Source organism: Pezoporus flaviventris, unplaced genomic scaffold (assembly GCF_033815535.1).
Source record: "Pezoporus flaviventris isolate CSIRO_AGI_PZ_B2104156 unplaced genomic scaffold, CSIRO_AGI_Pfla_v1 ptg000009l, whole genome shotgun sequence".
NCBI lineage: Eukaryota > Metazoa > Chordata > Aves > Psittaciformes > Psittacidae > Pezoporus > Pezoporus flaviventris.
The window spans coordinates 2028063-2053983 of NW_026892557.1; the positions used below are offsets into that span (position 1 = coordinate 2028063).

The following is a 25921-nucleotide window of genomic DNA, read 5'->3' on the forward strand; positions in this document are numbered from 1 at the left end:
TAAGCAGCTTATCTAAGAAGAGAATTCGCTGGCAGAGCCATCAGAGAAACACATACGTATGTTTCTCTAAAGCCTTAACATAGAACAGACTGTACGGAAGACAGACCTAAAATACAGGATGTATAGCTATCCCAGCTCATACAGCCTGTCTCAATCTATTGAGGGAGAAGTTCATCCCTTCTCTGTGCTCACATCAGCAAGGGACCCCTGATCCCAGACTAAAGCCTGCAGTTTTAAGTAAGAAAGAAGAGAGCAGGTGAAGACACGGTATGACTGCTCAGTCAGCTCAGTCAAACCCACAGAGAACAGAGCAGGAGAACTGAGCAAGCAATGGTGAACAAGCACACAGGATTCACTATGAAATAACATTAGTACATAGTGAGAAGTCCTGGCAGAGATAATGGCATCACTGACATCACCAAACTAGAAAGTCTCCTGGTGGAAGGGTTCTTGGTTTTGGTGTTTCAGGGCTTGGGGTTGTATTCTTTAATATTTATTGTTTGGTTTTTAAGAACTCAGCAATTAATTCTTGGTATTCCACACTCTTCCCAACTCTGCTGGTCACCGCATGCCTTTCCACTCTCAGAACCTGGTTTTAACATTTCCACTCCTAATGCCTTCCCTTTCCCCACATTATGCTCTTCCCTTGGGCTGGTACAGAAAACCCATTCACTCCTAAGCTCTACAACCCAAAGGATGCAGCACAGCCTTTCATCAGGAGAAGCAGGGAAGCACAGAGCTCCTCTAAATGTTCCTTTTGTAAGCATGCTAGGGAAGAATTCCAAAGAACAAAACACTTCAGTTGTGAAACAAGGATTACTTGAGAGTTGCCAGTAAGGGCACATGGAGATCTAAGCAGTGGCAAGAATACTTTGGCCAAGGAGTTCCAACAGTAGCGATGACACAAGGGTGGAGAGCCCATTGCTCAGTGGGTCAACTCTGATACTTTTGCCTTGGTTCCAACTCTCCATCCTTGAACACGAAGGTCATTGGTAGAGCAGGTAACTCTTGAGGGATGCTGGCAGTGGCAGTGTAGGGATCTCATTCAGTCTTTCCTTGCCCAGAGCAAGCCTCACAGCTCGCCGACACAAGTCCATCAAAGGCAGTGGTTCAGCTGGGAAAAGAGACCCAAGACATTAATATACCAACCCATCAGTTACACTAGAAAGCCCACACGGAAGTTCCCCTCTGCAATACCAGTTACTCAAGTCAAAAGTCATCTTCTAGCTTGTGCCACTTCCTACAGTACCCCAAAGATTCACTGAAGTAAAACACTGCAGTGCACAGCCTGATAGCATGATGTGGTATGAGTAGCCAGAAAGCACCATGATTTGTCTCATATAGTAGGATAACAGCTATCAACCCCTTCACTTGTATACATGCTTCCCACGAAAAACAAAGCCATCTGTCAAAGCTTCACATCACTACTTGTACTGCGACATTTTCCATTAGAGGATTCCCTCCTGTGTCAAACCCAGGAAAGACACAAGCCTTTGGCTATCCTTTCTGCATCCTGTACTTACACCCACTGAACAAGATAATACTAGTTTTTCAGGAATGGCACATGGGGCCCTTTGATGCTGAAGAGTCATTCACAACATACAGGGTACTAAGGTCAAAGCCAGAGTTAACACATCACAGCTGCAGAGAAGGAAGATAGAGATTTAGTTTCTCACAGCTTTTGTCACTATGCCTGTCCAAGCTCACCTTTACACAACACACTGCTCAAGCCTAAGGGGTTTCTCCTCCCCCAAGAGAAGGCTAACACAAAGACATCCCAAGTTAAGCAGATACCTGGACATCCTTCTAACAGCCTGAGGGCTCAGCATGCATCATTAGAAAGCTTCCTTTACAGACATCTTGGGCTAAACACAGACACACCTAAAAACATCCACAGGATGTGGGAGAGTTTGGCTGAGAAGCTGTAGTTTTCAAGAACCTTGATAGAAGCCAACAGCTTTAACTTCCACTAGACACGCCAAATTAATCTGACTGTTCATGTAAGTGTTTTCACCAGCTGAGACACAGGGAAAGCTTTGTTTGCTCTGAGCATGGTCACATTACCACATTTCTCACCAGAACTCATTCCATCAGTAAGGTGGACACAAGTTCATCCCTTCCAGGTTCAAAGATAACAAACAGCTAACATTGAAAAGCTGAAGCAGAAGTGTTGTCAGTAGCCTCTGATCAGGCCACTCCTGAAGTAAACAGTCAGACTGCTCCATGTAGAAAACACTTCCAATGAGAAGTGGAAAAAAGCTAGTTTTCATCTCGTGTTTGGCAACAAGTCTGTGAGAAGGAGAGTTTGTAAGCTGAGGAGAGACTTGGTAACAGAGTCAGGAAATGTATGCTTGAATTGAGCTGTCTCCCCCTCAAATTAGGAGCCAGAGCTGAACTAATGCCCTATTCCCCTCTCCTTCCCTGCTGTGGATCACAAGCCGTTACCTGCTCCAGGGGAGGCAGGTCTCCAAAGTTCTCCCCGTGCTTGAAGCACTGATGATTGTGAGGGATCACCCCTATATGCACCCCTCTTCTGCACTGATAGCTGGCTGGAGAGCAAACAGACCCATCAGGGCAGTGCTATTGCTCCCCAAGCCCCATGTCTCACACATGTTCTGTGCCACAAGTGAAACGAAGGCTCTCAGCCCAAAGTACTGCTGGTCTTGCGTGCTCATGACCTTCAGGATCCATGCTGCCTCTTCTGCAGGGACAGGTCTTGACTGCTGGCCTGCACGTCTCAGCTCCGGCTGCAGTACTGCCAGAGAAGCCTGTTACTGGCAGCACTCCTTTGGCACTTCCCAATGTAGCTTACTCTTAAACCACTGGGACACAAATATGCTGTATGCTAAGTCTGTCCTAGTCACTCCTGCTCCGTATGGAGATAGCTGGGACAGAGGCATTGTCTAGCCAGCATCCCAGAGGACAAGGGGCCCTGACCTGAAAAGCCTATGGACATTAGCATAACAAACACGTTCCAGTTTAATGGCCTTAAAAGGAGAGGATCTTCTTCCCACAGAGTTTAAGGACAAGAACTTTGCACTGATAACCCTGTCTGACAGGAGGCCTCAAGACCAAAAGAGAAAGCACATACATATCTGACCTCCTTCCATTCACAACCACTGCAATCATTGGACAGTGTTGCTATTGAATGCTCAGAAGTGGTTAGAGCCAGACACCTTCTTTCTATCTGTGCCAAAATAACATCCCGTCATTCCTGGCCTTATGCCCACAATTCACTCCTATGCTGAGAGCACATTACAACCAAATCCAATACTGGAGGTGGCCATTTCCTTGCTAAGTGCAGTTCTGTGCCAACAGCTCCACAGACTTGCTGGCTTTGAGGGGAGCTGCAGATTTTGGCTTTGACCCTTCAGAAACCCCTGGATACTGTAAACTGGTGTGGCACAGCAAACTGGGCTTCTTTCTCTTGGTGAGAAAATGCTCTGCCAAGAAGAGCTCTCTATCTGGTCTTCTTGAAGCATATTTCCCAAAGCACTTTTGCTCCTATCCCTTTGCAAGGCTTTCCTGGCTATTCTGACAGCTCAGTTTTTGCAGTGCCCACTGTCACCTTTGTTATAGCTCATGTCACCAGTGTCAGAGGTTTGCCATTGTTCGCCCAGCATTAGTACATGTTCTAAAGCACACATCAGAGCCCAGTATGTTACAGCCTTTGGGCAGACACTGCTCTTTTCATATCAATACAGCCAAATTTATTTCACTAACATCATAAATCCAGATTTTAATCCACTTCCTTCACCTCTCTCCTCCACCCTACCCAGAGGACTGAGTCACAGTCTGGCCCCATGGGAACTTCTGACTGTGAGAGATAACAGACTTTAGCACATTTTGACAGCCAAATTTATTACTAAACTTAAAGAGATTGATGCCCCTATTAGTAAAAGGCCTGGCATGCAAGTTGGGCCGGCTACAAAATCCAGCCCTGCACTAAAAATGAGCACACCCTGCCCTGAAAGAAGCAGAGAAATGAGCTACTTTTTGGAAGATGAGATTCCCATTTTCTTAGATAGGGACAGGTCTTCCCACTCCAGCCTGCAAGGGATTTTGAAAGTCCCTTCATCAGCCATTTGAGGAAGAGAATTGTCCCTCAGTGTTTCCTACGAAGGGACACCAGGATTACACCCCAGTAGTACAATTGTCCGGACATTCCCGTTGATACTTGGGTAGCAAAATAGGAAGGCTTGTCATGTCTAGACAGACAGCTGGCATCACCTCCTGAAACCCTACTTACTCCCTGTAGTGCCTTAGGAACAGTACATGTGTACAGCCAAACTGTTTGATTAGCCATTAAAGCTTCAGAGCTGTATCCTGTTCTGCCAACATGAAGTCCTCAGCTCTCTAGAAGAGTGAAAACCATCCCCAGGATGGTCTAGTAAGCCTGCACTTAAGTAGCACATGGATCTGTGCTGTTAGAACTAATATAGGAAGTTATACTCACGGTCAAGTCCATTCAAGTAGCACATCCGTATTTCACAGTGTCCCCACACCGCGCTTACCACTGGATATAGCTTTTTCCCTTTGAGTCCTCGAAATGCAACACCCATGTATTGCCCATCTACAATGAAGCTCAACGTCCCATCATCCATGTCCAGAACCACCAGGAAAGAATCCGGCACAATGAAAGTTTCATCTGGCTCCAAGAAGGCAGGGTACGTTTTACTTGGCTGGTTCTTGCCATCATGGTACAGTCTGTTGCGCCCAAGGTCCCAGCCCCAAGATTCATGGTTATTTCCTACCAGTGTCGTGTATCCTACTGAATGCAAAGGGGCATCTGCTGTTGCCACCCCGACCACAGCATGCGTGCCTCGCTGCCTCATTGCCCACGTGATCTGCCACACGTGGAGTCCTCGGGTATATCCCACTTTGCCTCTGATGGCATCTGTACTCTGAGCCACCGGATGCCGGTGAAATATGAGTTTGTCATCCTCTTTCACAAACACATTCAGCGAGCGATCATCATTGTTCCATGAATGTAGTAACTGCACTTCGTAGGACACCGGAGGCATGTCCAGTAGCAAATCCAGGCGTGTGGGTTTGCTGTAGTCAAGTCCTTGGAGTTCCTGTTTCAGTGGCCTGTATACAGGGTCCCTCATATCCACAGTCTTTATCCCACCTGTGACCTTCTGACCCATGGTGTGCTCCGATTCTGCCTATTTATAGGCTCATGGATTTAGGCGGCCGCTCCTGCTGGCATTCAGCCCTACAGAACAGGTTGCCAGGAGACTCTCAAGATGTGCACCAGTCAGTATTGCCTAATGGATGGAAAGAAAAACAAGGCAAGAGTTAAACATCACCATACACAGCCTTGTAGGCAACATTTACAGAGCACTGCTTTAATCTGTTTATCCTGACAACTCATCCTTCCTTTCCACCAGCACAGCAGGGTAACTAACGCGTACTACTTATGCAGTATGCCTGGCAGATAGCATATAAATCAAATAGATAGGTACAAAGTTTCCAATGTCCCCTTCAGAAAGGCACTTGAATTTCTGCTTCTTTCTCTAAGGAATGTATAGACTCAGCTCATCATCTCTCCACACTGAATGCACTGCTGCCTATTACTGCATCACTAACCCTTAAGAGGGCACATTTATATTTAAGCGGCCTCCAGCAAACCTTGCTTTTATATCATGATCACTTCTATGTTGTCCAGAAAAAAGAGTTTAATCAGGCAGAAGACTTGGAACTCCATACACAGTAATGCTGCAGACTTAAGTCTGCCCCGTTTATCTTTCAGTTAGAAAGATGACTGACAACAGGGTCTTGTATACACATAATTTTGCCTGGGCTTCCTGCCCCAGTTCATGCCACAAGGTCAGGCTGAGGAAGACATCCCAGTGAAGGCCCAGGCTGCCCACTGGCGTTCACCACTCCAGCTTCTTCCAACCACCATGGACAATTTCTCCTGCCAAAGCCATCTCTGTGGCTATCCACAAGGGAGCCAAAGCACACAGGGCATTTAACAGAAGAGGAATCCCAACAGCTTCAGTCAATTTTTCAAATATAGACCTGAGCTGACAATTGCACTGTCTTTGGACACTGTAGTAACATCCTATAGCTGACTGGTTGTTCTTGGGGAACCTCTAGGACATGAGCATCCCCTAGAATAAAGGCTACATACTGCAAAGACACACACAGGTAACGGCAGGATTAACAACAGGCAAAACTTTCTTCCCTCAGCACAAACAGTTCCAAAAGAGAAGCAAAGCACTGAACACAAACCATCTCCCCATAGCAGTGATCAAGGAAGGTAAGAGCCAAGCAATAAAAATAAAAGCTTCTCCATCTGGAGAATTACAAACCTTCCACAGAGCAGCTGGCAAAGCAGCCAGCAGCCATTGATACAGGTTTGAGCATCCTTTGCAACCCCACTACAGCTCTACTAAGTACCTTAGAGGCCTGACTGCAAAGCAGCAGACAAAACATGCTGGGTCCAGCCTTGAGGGATGCCCATGCCAGCAGCTATGGGCACTACTGGCGCTGCTGAATTACTGTAGTCAAAAGCAAATAAACCTGCTGTATGCTGTGCCTTGAATGAATAGCTTCAGCTGGGGCAGCTGCTCTTCTCCAAAAGGAAAAAATCCCCAGCTTGAGAAACAGGATCCAGGGGGAGGAGCAAGACGCTTCTCACAGTTCTGCAGTTCTCCTTCCAACGTTCAGAGAAGCCTCTGAAGAGCTGAAGCCAGCTTGGCTAGAGATAGTACTAACTCACTTCATGTACCTCTCCTCCAGCACTGCATCCACCAGAGCGTCTCTGCTCTCACTCAGCAACACAAACAAGCCTCTAAGGCAGCTGCCAAACTGGGGGCAGCTATTAGGAGAATGAGAAGTGGGAGGGGAGGGAACCAGCTTTCTAAGAAAGAAAAAAAGTGTTATTTTAACATTTCCTGAAGTGAGGCAATCAGGCAGGGCTCCTGCCAGCTGCACTCCCAGCACTCGCAACCAAGGACCTCATCTGGCACAGAAAGCAGAGCATGAATCATATCTGGTTTAAAAATAAGGTTACTAAACCTAAGAAGCAAAGCTTCAGCTAGAAGGTGACAGGGAAGGCTCATGGTTGCTCTAGGTTAGGGAGCAATTCCCCAGCTTCCTAACAGGTTTTTGCTACTAGTCCAGAGTATGCCATTGGGACCATGAGCTCAAATTGTAGCTCTTAAGAGAAACAAAACGACTTTCCCTTCCCTCTTTTTAAACATGGGAAGAAAAACGCTCGAGGGTCTTTGAAAGTCCCATCCCAACGCACAAGCTGTCAACCAAAGGCTGTCAACAAGGGAGGAAGGCAGATTTCCTAAGGGCTCTACAGTGTGCATGAGAACACTCCATAGGAAGCTAGAACCAAAGCAGACGGCACAAAATGCTCAAGAGAAGTAAGTGCACACAATTCTGTGCTCTCCATTAGCAAAACAATGCCTCATTCCTTACGGCTTGCTGCCTTTCGCCAACAAAAGCTTCAGCATACTTTCCTAAAGGCTGCTGCACCAGAAAGGGAATCACCGCTGTGAAGGACAGCAGGGACTTCTGAAGCACATGGGATAGGGATACCTCTCATTGCCTGCTTCAGAAGGCAAGCAGCTCCTCCTGAACACAAGCACCTTGTATTTAGTTAATGACACTTTCCCCAGGCAAACTATTAACACCAAATGAAGGACGACAGCTAGAAGAAAGCAAAGGAGGAAAGGCAGAGATTGGAGCAAAGGGGTGGGTTAGAGTGAGAACAGGTCCAATGCTGAACACCATATGCCAAGATCAAAGTGCATCATGGCTCCTTAATAGGGCAAGGCAACAATTCCTGCTCAGAGCTGGCTCCATTGATTCCTGGCACTGCTCTAGAACCGCAGGGTGGCACCTTGCCCTACAGCCAGGAAGCACAATTACACCCTCAGTCTTCAAAAGGAAAAGCCTCATCATGCACAAGACAATACAGGTACTCTCACTCAGGACAGATACAGGAAAGCTCTCCCTCTTCAATGAATGGCTTAATGCCTTAGGCAGTTTGATAGGAGACACAGCCAGCCATAAATGAACAGATACACAAGGGAATTAGCTGCTTCAAAGCCTTTGAGCTGTTCCAGGTTGAAGTACAAGTGTAAGCACTGAAAGTGCTTTTATCTGGCACTATCAACAGCTCAGGCTTGCTGCAATTCTGCTCTGCTTTGTAAACACAAGCTCATCCCCATGACACTGCTCTGCTCCCATGCTATTTTCAGTTCTTTTGTTCACCTCTAGGCTTAAAAGCTTTGGAACAAACTTATAAGAGTGTCTCAGGAAAACAAATATTCACTGCTATTTTCAGGGAGAATTAGCTCTCCCTCAGTTTAGCTGCTCTGAGCAAGTAGGCAATTTGCCATACGAAAGATACGCCAGGTTTCAAAACCACTGCTTGCTGCAAATAGAGAAGGCAGGAGACAGCAAAGGCATTTCAGAGGCAGATGTTGATGTCTCTGCTGCTGAATGGGGAGAACACAGCTCCAAAGAGTGTGTATGGCAGAGCAGAGCTGGTGTCCATCTTCTGTTTACACATTGACATGATCCAGGCAATGACTGCCTACACAGGCTCCTCCCGCTGAGGCAGTCACCTTGATTTAGTTCACCACTATGTTGTGTACCACAGAACACAGGCATTCTGTGCCCATGGACACAGTTTACCCCCTTCAGCTTGCAGTGAACCCCAGGATGCAGCCAAGAACCCAGCAAGGGAGAGGTTCTGCTGTGGATCGTTAAGGCCTGTGTGATGTTTTGTCCCCCAGTATGAATCAAACAGCTAATCTGGATTTCAATTACATCCCTAGTGTCCCCAAAAACCTTGCCAGCATCATGCTAAGCAGGCTAAACAATTCACACAGCTAGGTTTAAAGAAGCCATCCACATTCAAAACAAGGCTCCTTACTGCTCCCTGATGATTTACCTCACTCCTACCTATTCAGACCCTTCACCAAATCCAAACACACACTAGAAATGCAATCCAAGCTATCAATAGAGTGAACTTAAGCCAAAGAATAGTCACCCAAAATACCCTCACTGTTTTATCTGAAGCCAAACGGCTGTTCTTCCCCATGCAGGTTATATCACCCAGTGGGAGGTTACTTCAGGTACCTACATCTCAGAATGATGCAAGGATCTCAATAGGCTGCTGTGCAGATTTCCAGCTCTGTTTGGAAGGAACTTGTACAGCAGCAAGAACCCTCAAGGTCCCAGTCCAACATCTGCACACAAAGTATTAGTACTTGCCATTCAGGAGCCACTGTCACTGCTGGTTCCAGTAACTAACACAACTGAGCTGCCAAAGTGCTGCCAGAGGCATAGTATAGCACTGATGGTTCACAACTGAGAGATCCAGAGCCGAGTTCTTAGAAGCATCTCTCCAAAACAAAGGGAAGCAAAAAACCCCCAAAACTGATTGCAAGACACCTGCAGTTGTTAAAGCACCTGTGAGGCACTCGGCCACTGAAAACATCTGTGTTCTGGAGGCTGGAGGCTAGCAAACCATTCTTCTTCAGTTAAACCTCACCAGAAGTAAGGACCAGAACCACTTCAGTCACAAGAAGTTTGATAACTTTAGTTCAGAAAGCCACTGACTCCTCACAGGTCCTCCCTTGCGCTTACAGAACACCCATCTGGAACATCAACTCCAAGAATACATGAAGGCTCTCAAATACCTTCATTCCTGATCCAGTTTTTCTTTATTCCTTCAAGTCAGTTGACTGTGGCTCTGTTTACCCCCTCCATAACATTGAGTGTGCTGCTACACTGCGACCAGACCTATAAACACCCTGGCATACTGCTGGTGCTCAACAGACAATGAATCAGAGCCCTACCATGAAGATTTCCAGCCTGGAACACACCTCAGAAAAAGGAAATATATATTCTGCACATGAGCATTTCCTTGCTTACAGCTTAGGAAAGCTGAACTACAGCATCCCAGGCAGTACTAACAAATGATACTAAACGACAACTGCTTTGCTCAGGTTTCCATGATTTTTCTAGTAAAACATTAGGTAAACTCGGTCCATATTCTTAGGCTACATGTTCACCCCACATGCCAACAAAAGAGCTACACTACTTGTAGTTTGCTGACTAACCTGCTGGCAGCAGCTTACCCGGGGACACCTTTCAAATCCTTCAGGTATGTGCACGACCTGTATGTTGTTATGACTCCCCACAAACATCCTTCACAGTGCCAGCCCTTCTTGAGCGTGATTCTAGAAGCTGCTTCACCACCAGGGGCTTTCCCCTTCCTCCCTTGGTGGTGCTAGGAACACATCCCTTGATCATGCAGACCTTGTGTAAAACCAAGCTAAAAGCAAAGATGGATCAGCAGTGCTACAGAACAACGGGGGTGCAGAGAGAAGAACCCGCATGCCTCAAATAGCATTCAGATTTTAGCCTCAAAAGACCACGATGCTCAATTTTCCCTTGTGTTAATTCTTAGCATCACAAATACACCCCTGCCTTGGACTGGGTATTTCTGCTTACTACAGAAGCTGGCCACATAAGCCTGGGACACTCCACTCAGCATTTATGCTATCACTTTGCCACATTCTGGCTTTAGCCCCCTGCCCACCCCACAAAATACTGATCAAGCCTTGGGGAAAGAGAGTCAGCTCACCTATACAGCTGAAGTTTCAGTGCTGTGTTAGCAGAGACCAAGCAGCTATGGACGAGATGACAGGAACAACTGCACTAACAACATGGTTAGGACTAGTTTGAGTGTTGCAACTCTGCTTAGATCAGGACCGGGCAGGCAACCTGTGTGCACAGCATCGGTTTTGGCAGCCAACAGCTCACTGCTTGTGCCACACACATAGAAGGTTGCCACAGGGGCAGCTTCCTCAGCCTCACCTACTGACGAGCAGAGGAGGTTTGGATCAGCAGGTTGAGCTGCTAGCAAGGCTGAGGCCTCCACAGAAAGTGAAACTGCACTCACTAAGAGCGCAAGAGGTTGAGCAAGGAAGAATGAAGCAAGATGGCACATGTCCCAGCAATCAGCAAATAGCCAGCACTGTCCTCCAGCAGTGTAAGAGGCCCCTGGTAAGTAACTGCTCCAGATATACCAGGGATGGTGAGAACAAGGCAGCTGATTTACCTATACTTCAGCTGCTTCACTAAGCCAAACAGCCTCATTCATCTACTAAGCAGACACCAAGAGCTCTGCTCCTCTGTACAATAAGCAGCTAGCATTCATTAGCATGCCCACCTGAGACCTACCAGAAAAGGCTTCTGTCCCAGGAAGCCAGGAGCACGTCATCATACAATGCTGCTAGGACTTGCAAGCACTAAGAATCAGCTTGTCTGTACCAACAGAGCACTCCAACATTGCTCTCCTTGGGATAATTCAGACTGCAGAAGATTTCTAGCTACTTTTGCCATGATGCCAGGCAGGGTGATGAAGGCAGCAAGCTCTCCTACACTAGGTGTGAGGTGTCTGGTTCTCCAAAGCAAAGCACTGAGGTTATTTACAGCAGCACATCTGAATAAACTAAAACCTAAAGTAAGAACCACCCCCCATTTTCAACTCAGCACTTACTAGAAACCAACTTAAGCAAGCTTCAACTATTGACATACCCAGGCAGTTCCTGTTAACTGCAGCACTGCAGGATCTAGCAGGAAATACTAAGGAAGGTAGGAGAGGTTACTTTGCAAAGTACCTTGCAATGATGGAAGCAACCCAGACAAAAGGAGTTCAACAAGCGACCACCTGAGATCTCTCCTGTTAAAGGCCACTCACAAACAGCGATTTTGGTTGCAGAGATGCTACAATATTTCTTTAAATGAACACAGTGACCTTGGGCTGGTTTTCCTCACAGAGAAAGTTTAGTGGAGGTTTCAGAAAGGCCATGAGCTCTGCATAAGGCAGCTCACAGGGACCTCAGGAACACCAACTGCATGCTAAAGACCAGACACAAAGTCTCCTCAAGGCTCTTTAAAACAGCTTCTTAGAAGCAGATTGCTCTAAGATGTCTGTGATAAGGACATCTTTGGTGGGCATCAAGTCAAAAGCATCAAACCTTTGGAGTCCAGTTCTCCTTCTCACTCAAACCCTGTTCTTGAAGTGACAGACTCTTGCCTAATAAGCCTTCAGAACCACACTCAAACATGTTCTTTCACAGGCTCTGCCACTTACGCCTAGTGTGTGTTCATATCAGGACAAGGAGACTCTGGCTAGGAACAGTTCATATACTGGTAGTGTCACACCCAGGTGTTAGCAGGAGTTAAGCCATTTGCTCTGGGTTCCAAACATCTTTGTTGTACAACAAATTCACTCCAAACATACCCCTAGCATTGTATAACACTGCCTCACCAGCAGACACGTGCCTGTACTGCAGAGTAAACAGCACTACATGGCATGAGAAGGCTTGCCGAGTTGACAATTGGGCCCAAAAGAAGCCATGGCAAAGTGTGCACAGGGAGTAGGAAAGCTGAACAGACCAGAAGCCAGCAACTGAAGCTCTTCCCCATAGGGCATGATGGAGCCCTAACTTAACCACCCCTCATCGAAATGACAGCTCTGCACTGAGAGATTTAGCCAGAGTCCCTTCCCATGTCCCACAGCTGCAGCACTGACCTTCCTTACACCTCTCCCCTTTGCCCTAACTTCCTGCAGTTGTCTGTAGCCAACTGGTGAAGTCCTATTTTCCAGCAGCAAATTCAAACTCCATTCTGGCAAGTATTTACAGGCCACGGTTACAAATGCAGAACACTGACTCAATGAGCTTGGGTTCCAGGTAGAAATCAGCATCTCATCCATGCTTCGTGCCACGAGAAAAGACTGGCCCATGCTCAGATGACAGCTCAGCTGGCAGCCTGTGGCTCTGAAGTTAATACATACAAATGAATTACAGACATCACCTGGTTTTAATGCTCAAGTTGTGGGCAAGCTGTAGTGGGGACATTGCTGGTGATCAGATGTGTCAAGTTCAGCTTCGAACCATAGATCAGCACTCCAGATAGATTCTTTTGGTGGAAATAACCCAGCAGCTGTGGTTTGGCAGTTAGGTCTGAGCTGAGATAGCACCTGCACATAGTGTTACAGGAGCAGGAAGACTGACACTGTAAGAACAGGGATGCGACAGCAGGGGCACAAAGCAACGCAGCGACTGCAGAGAGCCTGGAAGCAACCAGTGAGTTGGTACAAATACTACACCCTTAAGTACAGCCCTGTTCTCAAAGTGCTTTGCACACCATCAGCACAGCCATTCTGGAGTGCAAGCTGTTTACAGCTGATTGCAGTGGTTTGAGCAGCTTATGGAAGGCTATAGCGCTCCAGCTACAACATGTTCCACCAGCACAGCAAGTTCTCTGCGTGCTTCAGCATGCAGATACCCACTTGGAGAACACAGCAGCAGCAAGTATCTTCCAGACCTGGCAAGACATCCCTCCCACACACAGGGTTCTCATCACACTGGTCACATTTGGCCAAGTCATTCTTTTTAACTCCTGGAACCACTTCCAGTCTAAACCTATCAGCCAAGTGATGCTTTTCCTCATTGCTTGTGGCAAGAATCCATTTGCTGGGGATAGAGTTTGCTTGTATGAAATTAAAACTGTTTGATATAATTATGGAAGGATGCTCCCAGGTTGCTTCAGTAGAGTCTTTGCCTTAAGAAAAAGGCACTTGTGTTTCAGAACAGCTTATTCCAAGGAGGAAAGAAAACTAGTCTAGCATAGATGTGCCAGCTGCAGAGGTCACCTGCAAGAGGCACAGTCTTTTCAGTTTTAAATGCACTCAAGAGATGGCTTTATGATTTGCTTGCAGACTGAGCACTAAGGGAAATCACACAGGTATCAAGAGGAAAGGTGACAAGCCTCTTTTTTTCACCTCGCCCAGAGGTTCACCTTTCTTGTGCCTTTGTACCTGTCCAACCACCTTCAATCCATTTTTCCTGGTGTTATTGAGACTCTGCATACAACCGAGCTTCCAGAGGAAGCCTCACATCCCTGAAGGCTGCAATCTATGCCTAGCACATTGTAAACAGAAAACCCCAGTTCTATAAACAAGCTGCACTTGAAAGACTAGTTCACGGGACTGAAGTATCCGCAAGGCTGTCTAACAGGACTTGTCTTACAACTTCCCTGTCCTTTAGCACTCAACTCCACGCTGCTTTTCTACTGACACACATTCTTAAACAACAGCCTAGTTCTTCAATTCTTCTATAACCAAGGATTATACTGAGGCTTCTGTTCAGATACCATATACCCTTTGATAAGGGCTTTCAGAGAACAGGGCTGTCATTTTGTCTGTACAAGGAGCTTCTCACCTCTAAGACAGCCAAATACTAACGCAGCCAGCATGGAATGTCCCACATGAGCTTATCCTCAGGACCTGGAGGTTAGAACGCTACTCAGCAAGAAGTCCCAGAGTCTTCCTGGGCTCTTAGTCCAGCCTAAAACACTTGAGGAAGAAGCTACCATTTAAGTCTGCCTTTGAACTGTGCCTTAAAATGTAGTTATCAAAAGATGGTCCAAGCAGCGTCAGGAGAATGAACAGGAATGACAAAGGTACCTGCCTTGTCAAAACTACAGCACTGGTCTGCTTTAGTTTCCCATTCAAACGTATTTCAGTCACAGTGATTATGTTGGTCAGCTACTCGAAAACTTCTGTCTGAAACTCATCTGGAAGCAGGAAGAAGCAGGGGAAGCAGGACAGGCTATCCCTCACTACAGTTACTGGCTGCACCAGAGGATGATCATCAGGTCAGGTCTTGTTCTAGTGTAATGAAGACAAGTCTATCAGTTATCGTGTTCTCTTCCTCCAGCCCTTCCCACTCCCTCACGCTGCTGTACCAACGCAGTTATCACTGCGACCACACTGAAGATGGATTTAGGGAACCAATCCAGGATGATGTTCCCAAAGCTGTTTCACTGCCCTGTGCAGCAGACATTTGCCCCAGCTCACAAGAGGAGCAGAAGCAAGCAGGAATTGCTTTGACAGTCACTACCCTCCAGAAGCCATTCAACAGGAGAAGCAGTAAGCTGCTCTGCATCCATGTCTGCAAAATCAAGCCAGCACCTGACCAAATTACCAATGCCTGCCTAATGTTTTCCCCTCCTTCCCTCGAGCACTGAAGCCAAACATCCCAAGATAGGCTGCATTTAGAAAGGCATTTCCTCCACAATTAAGCCACCATAAATTTTAAATAGTAGATGCTTATGTTCAGAACTATTTGCATTAGAGAAGCCCACATAATCCATCATGAGCCACCCGCTTGCATTAGAATTCCTTGCTTTTAGTTATTTCCCCACTTAGTAATTTGCAGCCTACACAGCCCAGTGTCAATCCTCATGTCCATTGAAGTATCTTGATTCATTAGTTTTGTCTGACAATCAGTAGGTGGGAAAGGGAGCAGTGGGTGGAAAGAATGAAGCTTTGATGTTTCTACTTCTATCCAAAGTTTCCATTCCTATATCAAAAGCGCTTTTTTGCCCAACAGTATAAGCCATCAGGACAAAGGTTTTAGTAACAAAATGCTGCTTCCTCCTTCAAGCAGTTAATGCATTACTGTGGTTCCATGCTAGCAGCAGCTGGATTAAAACCAATCCATGTTCAAATTCTCAGCGGTCACCTGCCAAAACTCCCATCTCCTTCCTGGGTGACAACAGGGCAGAGCAAAGGCACTTGTGGAGCTGTATCTTGTGCTATGCTCTGCCAGGTCACAGGTCAGCCTCCTGTTTCAGCCATCCTTGGCCTAGAAGCAAAGTCTCAGGAAGCCTTTCTCATATGCTGTGTCTGAAGGAATGGGGAAAGTAACATGGCTGGGCTTGTTATAGGCTTGAGTAGATCTATGGGATCCCAATTGCTGGAAGTGCTAGTTCGGAAGTCCTAGGTTTTTCCTGGATAGCTGCTGTGCTGCTTTCAGTGGGCAGAATAAGGCAATGCACAACACCTCCATAAAGACAGATCCCATCAGGAGTTGGATGAAGTCACCCAGTACACCCCAAGTACTAATACTTGAGAGTATTACTAATACTCATGCATGAGAACAGGAATTGAGCCCTTACAGTATTAGAGTCACATAGACTTGGGTATTATACACCTGAAAAGCAGCATTTTCTCAAACAGATGGCTTGAAAACTTAAGGTGCACAACAGATTGTGAGGATTCCAATCCCTGCTCCTAAAAGTAATACAGTATACAGTCAAGAGACTTGTAAAATCCAGCAGGATTCCTTCTGAGGAAAACCACAGCAGTTCAAGCTCTTTTAACATTAAGATTAGAGCTACCTCCTTCCTCTTTCCAGAGATGTCACAAGTACTGGTAACAGTAAAGCAAAAAACCCCCCAGCAGAGCAGCTGCCAAGCACCAGATTACTCAGCCTTTGCTCTCAAATAGGTTTATTGTGTCTGAAGCTTCAGTACATTTATCTACATCAAATACATCCCTGCCAGAGGGGAAATTGTGCAAGTGCCTGGTACCACTCATCAGCGCTATGGAAAAAGCCTAGTTGAAACCTGGGCTGAGTACTAGTAACAGATAAGCCTTGGTCCATTGCAACAGCATCTCTCTGCTCAAGCAGAGCTCTGGACTCAAAGCACCACAAACAGAACACTGCTCACTGCAAACAAGGGCAGAGCAGTACACTCAGTCACAGCAAAATCAGGGCCTTCTGGTGCAGAACTGAGGCAGCATTCAATCCCTGCTTCATTGCCACTCAGTGTGGGAAGCTCCAGCACATCACTTCCCTTGGATCTGGATTTCACCCATTTGATGGGCAGCAATACCACTGTCAACCTGCACACAGGGCAAGAGAAATGCTTTTTGTGAGAGCAGAAGGTCACTGAAAGCCTTGTCACACACATATTGCTGCATCACAGGGAGAGAAGGTGAACAACAGGAGCACAGAGGACACCCCACGAACTGCCTGCTATTGAGGAGGAAATCTAAGCCCCAGCACCCTTAATACCAGCAGGATGGTATTCAGTTCCTCACAGAAAGCCACTTTACCTGTGATATTTAAGGAAGCAAAGATTAGCTTTTCTTTCGCCTCCAGTTTTACAATTTATTTACATTTGCATCCTCAGCAGCTCAGCTGGCATCCTCCTCCTCATATTCAACATAATGCTCTACTTCAAGTTCATCCTTCTCACCCTCCCTTTTACTCTCTGCATTTAGTCACAGCAGTCCTGCCAGTCAGTAGGATGAATGTAGGAAGACTCCCATCCGGCCATGCAAGCTTGCTGCTATTTTTCAGGGAGGAAATAAGCCCCTCAGTCATGAGCTAATGAGTTTCCTGACTGAGTCTTTTCCACCTGATCAGATACTATGACAATCAAATCATGAGACCTAGGAAATTCATTCTGTAACCCTGAGGCTTAATGCTACTCATGATCTGTGCGTAGCTAGCATGTCTTTCCACACATGACCAGTGCTGGAGCATAACCCAACCCATACAGAGCTTGAAGCAGAAAAAAAGGGCAGAGGAGGATGCAGCATTAACAAGCACAACTTCTCCCCAAGCTCTTTCCTTCCACCAGCTCATAAACTGCAGCCTGCCCTAACCTGTACAGTAAGTTTCCCTCCACCCTTTCACCACCAGGTCAAGAGAGAACATTAACTGTGCTCCTTTGACCTGTCATGATAGTTGCATCCCTCTATAGAGGGGTTGACATCAAGCAGTCAAACTAAGTGCCGCAGATACAAGCTCTGCAGTTTAGCAACTGGCTTATGTGTTGTCTTAGTAAGCATCAGGTAGGAAGCCTGAAAGGCAGAGAGCATGCTAAAGCCTTGGGCAGGAGTGCCTAGGAAGCAAAACATCTTCCAAAGATACATTCAACTGATCTTATACTTTGCAATTCAGGACCTCCTGAGGTCCTCTCCAGCCTGGCTGTGCAGAAGATCAGTCCTGTTGGCTATCAACCACTACAGCAGCCTGCCCATTTCCAGAAACTCCTCTGATAACATCAGAGCAAGATGCCTATACAAACTTACTTCATAGGATCAGACTACTTCAGGCTGGAAAGGACCTCAGGAGGTCTCTAGACCCATCTCTCCCTCAAAGCAGGGTCAGATTAGGTTACAGCTTTATCCCGTTTAACCTCATAAACCTACAAAAAAGACTGTACAACATCTGGACAAACCTGTTCCAATGCTTGACAAGCCTCATGGTGACAAAACTTCTCCTTGTACTTAAGATTAAGCATCTTCTTCCCTGTTCAAGTCATTCCAGTTTTAGGTTGAATTCAGTGTTAAACCTCAGGTCAAATAAACCCTAAAGAAGTGAACATAATTCAGCCTCTCGTACCAGCTGTTATTGCCCCCTTAGTGACAGCATATTAAGCACTAAGCACAGATTTAGCCCACAGGTCTCTTTGTCTTACCTTGCCACACGGTCAAACTCAGCATTCCTCCACAAAGTTTACCCACATCTCTTCATCAAAGGCTTCTTAAACATTGGAAAAGAAAACTGATGTTAAATCCTTGTGTGTAAAGGCCCAGCAGATCTTTCATAGCTTCAACTATAGAGTCAGATCTCTCCTGTCCCGAGGGCTGTGGAGACTGAGGTGTCACCTCTGAAGACAAAAACCTCACAAGAGGAGACGGTTGAGTCAGAGGAAGTGATTTTTTTTCACACTGTTGAGGAAACCAACCTGTTCCTTTAAGCAAAAGGATGGGTTTAGAAGTCAACCCCTACACAAGCATCACACAATCATGACAGGGTCTAAGTTTAGGCTTCCTAACCCAAAAACTTCTCAGATTCTTATTCTTCAATGCCTTCACACTTACCTGCCTGTAAGCAAAGAGGGGGCCACAGGAAGCTTTAAGTCTAGTGGGTTCAGCAGGATTAGGCAGGCATGAAAACAGCCACTTCCAAAGAAAAGCCTTTAGCAATTCATCTCCAAAAGCACCTGGCTTCTACCATGTCCCAGGAGGTATTTCCCTCAGCCCCTACTCTCAGTGAGACCTGGGACCCATAACCTGTGTATCAGATAGTTCTTGTAACATGCTAAATGAAGCCAGCAACATATTTGTTCTTCCATGCCCTGACCCCTACCCAAGCCAGCCATGGAATTCTTCATTCCCCAAGGCAACCTGCTACATGAGCAATGCTGTAAGCTCAGCCTTAGCCACCAGTTGCCCTCCCTGTGAGGACAGGCATCCCCCTTGGAAACAACCCTCCCAGAGCAAGCAGCTGGGCCCCATCACCCCTTCACAAGTATCGCACCTTACAGGAACAGGGCTCATCTTTTTAAGTGAAAGATGAAAGCCAGAAGCTGCATGTTCATGAGCCTCATGCTCAGTACAAGTCTTTGAAGGCAGGAAGGGTAGGGAGGGCAGGGTGGACCTTGAGCAACTCAGCTTCATCTATACCTCCCACCCAAAAATAACAGCCACTGGTGTTCCCAGGCAAAGAGGGAGCTGTACGTTAGCTTAGAGCAAGCAGGGTTCAGGAGCTTCCAACCCTCAGATTGGTTTCAAAGGAACACAGTTACCTTCAAGATAAAACCAACAGTTTTATTATCAAAGTTAACAAGGTACTTGGCTTTGAAATACAATTTCTTCCCCTGCATCAAAGAGCTGGTAATTTTAGTCTTGTAGCAAAATAGTGGAAGAAATGAAAGCAGCATCTGCTTTGACAAGATGAATGCAAGATAAAAGGTGTCTGTGACAGAAAGCTGGCAGCAGCCTTATGTTTTCTATTCAAGCTTGATCTGGGAACAACAACCCTTAGAACAGAATAAAAGCTGTGGAAAAACCCCTTCCAAATCCAGCAACATAGCCAGAAGATTCAAGTTCTCTTCTCCAATTGCTGCAACAGCCCATTGAGACGAGGAGTCCAGACAAATCCAGACTTGCTATCCCAGTGTAATCAAGCACCTTGGCTTGCTCAAGTCATGATATCCTCCTTCGGTTTCCAATTCCCTCTTTCTTCCCCTCCAAGTCTTCAAAAGGAAAAGAGTTTCCCAGGGATCCCTTAGCAGAAAGGAAGCAGAGTCACACCATGGCAGAACACCTCCAGAACACTTGGGTACAAATGGCTTGCAACCCAGCCAGCAGAGGAAGGAAAACAGCACTGGCATTCCTTGTCTGCCTGGTACAGTCTGTTCTTTGCAGAGGGAGCTCAGGATCACCACGAGTTTCTTATACAACACATTTTTAGACATGCTCAAGTCTCGCCCTGTCTCCAAGGCACAGAAGCTCATCACAAGTGTAGCAAGGGTTGGTCAGCAGTGCCCTGATGTGGATTTACTGGCACTGCACACACTAGGGCAAGAGTAGCTTTCACAACACGGAACCCATTAGGAAGAGCAGCCACACTGTAGTGTACAATGGGCTTCCACTGGAAACAGACAACTGGTGTTCTGCAATGCCACCTGCACCATCTAAACAGGGAGGATGTAAAAGCACCTTGCTCTTGCCCACCTTGCTCCCAGTACCTGGGAAAGTCCCTCTAGCTTATCTATGCAGACTCATTAGCTTTCCCAAGGGTCAGCTAATCTGCCGTCCTGAGGTTTTGGGTAGCAAAGGGCTGTTTTCTGCTCTTTCTCCATGCTTTTTAGAGGCATCAAGCTTCACCTGCCAGAGCTTGGGGCAAGCATCCGGAGAGGACAAGACAGCTAGCACAGAAGTACAAGGTACAAGCAGCTCACAAGAACCAGCTACGAAACATGGATCCAGTACAAGACTAGCAGAATCTAAATGCTGTGTTTCTTACATGCACATATTTATTGGTTTGCTTCAGCCTGGAATTCAGTATAGATCCTCATCCATCCACTCATTAGCAGTAAACATGACAAGCTGCTTCTATCTAACCTTTAAATGGTTTGATAATAGCAGAGAGAAGCCATCACAGTGTACTCTGCCTGACCCAACCCATTGCCAGTCTCTGGAAAGATGCTGCTCACCTCATTTCTGAGGCAGCTGCCAGAAGCTCTAACTCAAACATCAGTTACATGAGCAAAAACCCAACGAAAGAGCCCGATAAACACACAACAGATTGAGTGCCGAGACATTCATCAACACTGAAACCACACCATCAGTCTGCTTAGGAAGGTAAACCCACCAGAGGCAAGAATATACACAAGGAGCCACCTGAGAGCAGCTCTCAAAGTGCTGAAAAGGATATTCCTGGCAGGCAGATTACACAAGAGACAACTCCCAGTGCCAGCTTTACTGGAACACGCACAGCACCTCCTCAGAGCACAGCCCTCTGGGATGGTGCCTCACTACGTTTCTGACTTGTCATTAGCCAGAAAAAGTTTAATGATATGCCTGGACTCTGTGTTTAAATCCGACTGACCTTGGACATGCCATAATTAGGAAGAGACATTGTACATCTCAGTGAAGCCTACAGCTGCGTGCAGGCGCTGCATGATGCAATGCTTTGCTTTCACCATTACCTGAAAGGGTCCTTGGAAATGGCACGGGTGGTTTGAGACGGGCAGAGTGACCACAGCTTCAGCTGGGTTCTTACATCATCCACCAAAAGGCTTCACATGGCATTGGTTTTCAAAAGCCTTTCTAGCCTGGCTGCTTCAAGTTTTATCCCTATAGAAGCCCAACCAGACATATCAGATCTGAATGCACAGAATGCGCCAAAATGAAACGGATTAAAGCACATGATACAAACTGGGGCTGCAGGAATACACATGCTGCCTTCAGGACATCTGTACTGTCAGGTGGCCAAATATCCAAGAGCAACTTTTTCCTGGAAATAACAGTTGTGGTAATACAGAACAAGAAGGGGTTTTTGCCAAAAACCATGACCAAGACTTGCACCTACAGCCCTGTTCACAGCTGCTTCACTACTGCTCGGTGTCCAGAGCAGCTGGTTCAAGGGGCAAGGATGGCATTTGTCCCTTAGTCTTACTGGGACGCACTCAAACACATTCCTAAACCCCAGTTTCACTAGCTTAAGCTTTGTAAATTAAGTAATACTTTAAGTGGCTTCCTCATCACCTCCTGCGTACCAAAATTAAGCTGCACCTCAATCATTTAATCTGAGCAAGGAAGCAAATGATTAGGTCCAACATTACATAATGGTAGTACCTCTTCATCAGAGTATGAACTAACAGTTCACATCAGTTGCTTCAGCACAGGCAACTGGAACAACTGGTTAGGAGAGTCATGCTTTGAACAATATATTGCTGAAGAGACACGATATATGGACTCAATAAAGTGATTTATACTGGATTTTGGTTGTGAACAGCTTGAAGCATCACCTCTTCAGACAGCATCTGAAAGCACAGAAACTTTTACTGAGCCACTTTGGCATAATGATCCGGACTCACAACATTAAGTCTTGTACGGAGCAGCCCATCTTTACACCCAGCAACAAGAATGTGTCTCCCAAATCATCCACTTCCAAAAAGCCTCCTAGCTCACCATTTACAGTTACATCAACAGGCTCAAGGCGGGAACATGGAAAGACTGCAACTAGAATATCCATGACAACTTCAACATCAGTTTGAGGAAGGATACTAGAAGGAAAGTTTGTGTAAAGGAAATGGAATCTCCTCCTTTACATATCAAGCACCTATCCTGATTCCAAGGCAGAGCACCGTACCAAAGATCTCAGTTCAAGTTTGTGTAGGCACGCTTGGCTTTCTAGGCAGTTTAGTCTGACAGCAGTCCAATACTGGACCTCTTGGAAAGAGCAGTAAAAGCATTTAAACATTCTCTGCCTGAAAAGATTCTGCTTAATTTCAGATATCAAAGTCAGACCTAAAGCCTTGCTGCTCTTGTTGTTCAGGCTTAAACAGTAAGTTTTCAAAAGCATTTTGCCCTCAAAAGTAAAGAAGTGAGCACAGTTTTTGCAGCTCTACACAAGACTCCCCCCTGCTCCCCGTAACTCTGAAGCAGATTGATATTGCATACACAGAGTGCAGAGCCACATAGTGCAGGAATACAGCGAGTCTTGCAGAGCTCACCGATACAAAGGTTTTTATCTCAGTCTGCGGCAGAGACAGTGGCTACTAGAACATGGTGCTCATCAGGAAGGCTCCCCGACACCCCAAACAGCTTTGAAAAGATCCTTCATTTAAATTAGGAAGAAGCACCATCTCCTGCAGGGAAGCAGAGACAGCCACTGCTCCAGGTCTGTTTTTGGATGACAGGGAATGCTAAAATGGTTTGTATTCCTTCTGTTTTCACCTTCCAAATACCTTGACACCACCACAGAAGCCTGAGTAAGCAGAGTTTGAAGAACATACATGTTCATCATCTCTCCCTTCCCTCCCTAGGGCTTCTCAGCAGACTAAACTGTGGGTTTCCTTTCTAAAACAGCAAAATTCCAGTACCTGTAATTAAGCCAACAGCTTTCTGCTGTGACTATTCCAGACATTACCATCTGAGTCTTTTCCATTCAGGTTACCCATCCAAAAACCTCTCCAACAGGAGACAAGAAATAGTGCAACAGTGAGCAATGGGACAAGCTTGGTAGATATAAGCCAGCCTGAGCTGTCTTATCTAGGCATTAAACAGCTGCCAGTACTTTTACAGTTCAAAGGCAAGACAAAAGCTGTACAGTCAACCTATCCTCCCAACATACCGCAGTAGTCATCACAGGTCCTCATAAGTCAACATGCCTTCTAAATAAGTGTTTAATATCAACATTTGTACAGTCACTTAATTCCTGGTGAACCAAGCTATTTGATGTGGGCCACAGAAAGCTCCCATGACATCAATGGAAAGTTTCCAATCAGGACACCAAATCTGAAACACATTAATAGAACTTAAGGAAGAGAGAAGAGGGAAGAAACCTTGTAGAAAGTTGAAAGATCTGTTCTTAATAAAGACACAGGAACAAGCACAGAAGATAAGCTGCCTTGCTTCTTCAGAGTTCAGCGAGCAAGAATTAGAGAGATCTTAGCACAGCTCTGTTAGCTGCTCCCTTCTGTCTAAGCTTGTCCTTTCTAAGTCTCAGCCAAACTATGTCCAACTCTCTCAACTGCTACTCAAGTCCTCACACCTCCTTTTGAGGAGGCAGGATGGCTTTGCTAGGATTCGCTGTTTACAAGCATCAATTGGAAGGTAATGAGGCCAGTGCCACCCGCCATCCAGTGCGCCACAACCTCCCAAACACGGAATAGATGTAAACTGTCTCAACGTCTAATGCCTGGAATATCAAACAAAGCCACCACATCCAACAGTACTTTCCTCCCTTAAAAACCTCACGCCAGAAAAAACTTACCTTGCAGTTCTGTACCTGCAGTCAATTCATTACAGTACTACCAATACTCAACAAAAGTGTAAGCTGAAGTCAGCCTGCACGCCCATCCCCTACATAATCCCAGCGGGTTGGTGACAGCTTAGAATCCCAGCCTGGTTTGTGTTGGAAGGGACCTTAAAGCTCATCCAGCTCCAACCCCTGCCACGGGCAGGGACCCCTTCCACTGGAGCAGCTTGCTCCAAGCCCCTGTGTCCAACCTGGCCTTGAACACTGCCAGGGATGGGGCAGCCACAGCTTCTCTGGGCACCCTGTGCCAGAGCCTCAGCACCCTCACAGGGAAGAGCTTCTGCCTAAGAGCAGCCTAGGACTTGAAGAAGCTGGCTACAGAGACGTTCATGCAGTATTAATTGGCATGTATTAACGGTACTGTCCACCTTTATCTGACTTGCAAGCAGAAAGGGTTACCCTCAGCAACATACAGTGCCACTCCTTTGACTGCTGCCTGCCTGCCACCTCCTGGGCCATCTCCTTTGTCCACTCAGGCTAAGGACAGGACTTCCATCTGACACCCATCCAGCACCACAGTCCTGGGACAGACAATTTCCATGACAAGCTGGTTTTGTAGGAATCTTAGACATGCCAAACCAAGAGTAGATTGAGCACTACACTAGCACAAAAGCCATCTCAACAGTAAAATCACTGATGAGCTTTCTGCTGTTTTGCACCTTGGAATCGAGGTTCCCATGAGGCCAAGTGTTCTTTCAAGAATGATCTAAACTGGCATTGTTTGGCACATGTGAAGACATCCTAATCCAAATACCATAAAGGAACATGCCTCCAAATGAGTACTGGTTATAATACCCTATCCTTCCTCTTCATCTGAATAGCCATAAGCTTGAAAACCATCCTTGGGTATCAAATACACAGAGGGATTTGTCATCAGACTTAATATATGGCATCCCTACATCAAGGGACAAAGACTAAAGGCACCTGACCAGTCACAGCCAAAATCCTTTTTGGAGAAGATGTGTCCCTATAGGAAAAAAATATAACCACAAACACGCAAGTAGACACAGCAGCAAAGGTTCTCCTCTTCCAAAGCTGATAAGCTCAGTAAAGCAGCTCCTTGTAGGCAAACATGTGGATGTGTCTGCCATCCTGGAGTGTCACCTCATACTCAGCAAGGTTCCCCTAGTTACACAGCACACTGCTCCGGCTATGGAGCAAGTAGGAGGGTGGTTGCACAACCCCAGCCTGCCTGCAGATGTGAGCTATTGCTCCTTCCAGGCTCTCTCCAGTCAGGTGTCCCCTCCCACTTAAAGTGTTGACACAAAGCTGTGCCTCTTGCCAATCCAGTTCAGTGTCCACACACCAGCTTTATCTGATTACTCAGATAAAGCCTTAGGATTTAATGTTACTCATGCCAGAAGAGCAGATCTGGGCTTGTGTGGGCACGTTATGACCGCAACAATCTCACTGGAAGGGAACATCTTGCAGCCATTTGGCATGCTTCATACCCACAGGATCAGGAGCATATGAGGAACACCAATACCTCATTAAAACAGGAAAGATTCAGCTGGAAAACATGTAGAATGGACCTTCCAGGAAACCTCTTAGTTCCTTCAAAAGCTGCTTCTTGCTAACAGCAAGTTAAGATACACTATTTAGCAGCTTGTTGGTCCTTGAGTAGATCATCTCAAAGTCCATTAACTAAGGCAGATATCAAGAACACACTACAGGATCCAAAATCTAGGATGAACCTCAGCCACTGAACTGGATCCATGTCAACAAGCATAAAA

General features: G+C 46.2%; 1 protein-coding gene across 2 annotated transcripts in view; it reads right to left on the reverse strand.

Annotated features, from left to right (window-relative positions):
* Nucleotides 1-304: 304 nt before the first annotated feature.
* The window catches only part of SPSB1 (splA/ryanodine receptor domain and SOCS box containing 1), a 39279-nt gene continuing 13662 nt past the window's right edge, over nt 305-25921 (reverse strand). For both annotated transcript variants that reach the window (XM_061450161.1, XM_061450159.1), the window contains exons 2-3: nt 4457-5270; nt 305-1114 (exon numbers count right to left, since the gene is read on the reverse strand). In XM_061450161.1, coding sequence (XP_061306145.1) covers nt 987-1114; nt 4457-5150 — 822 coding nt within the window. In that variant the 5' untranslated portion in view covers nt 5151-5270 and the 3' untranslated portion in view covers nt 305-986. The remainder of the gene's footprint in view (nt 1115-4456; nt 5271-25921) is intronic.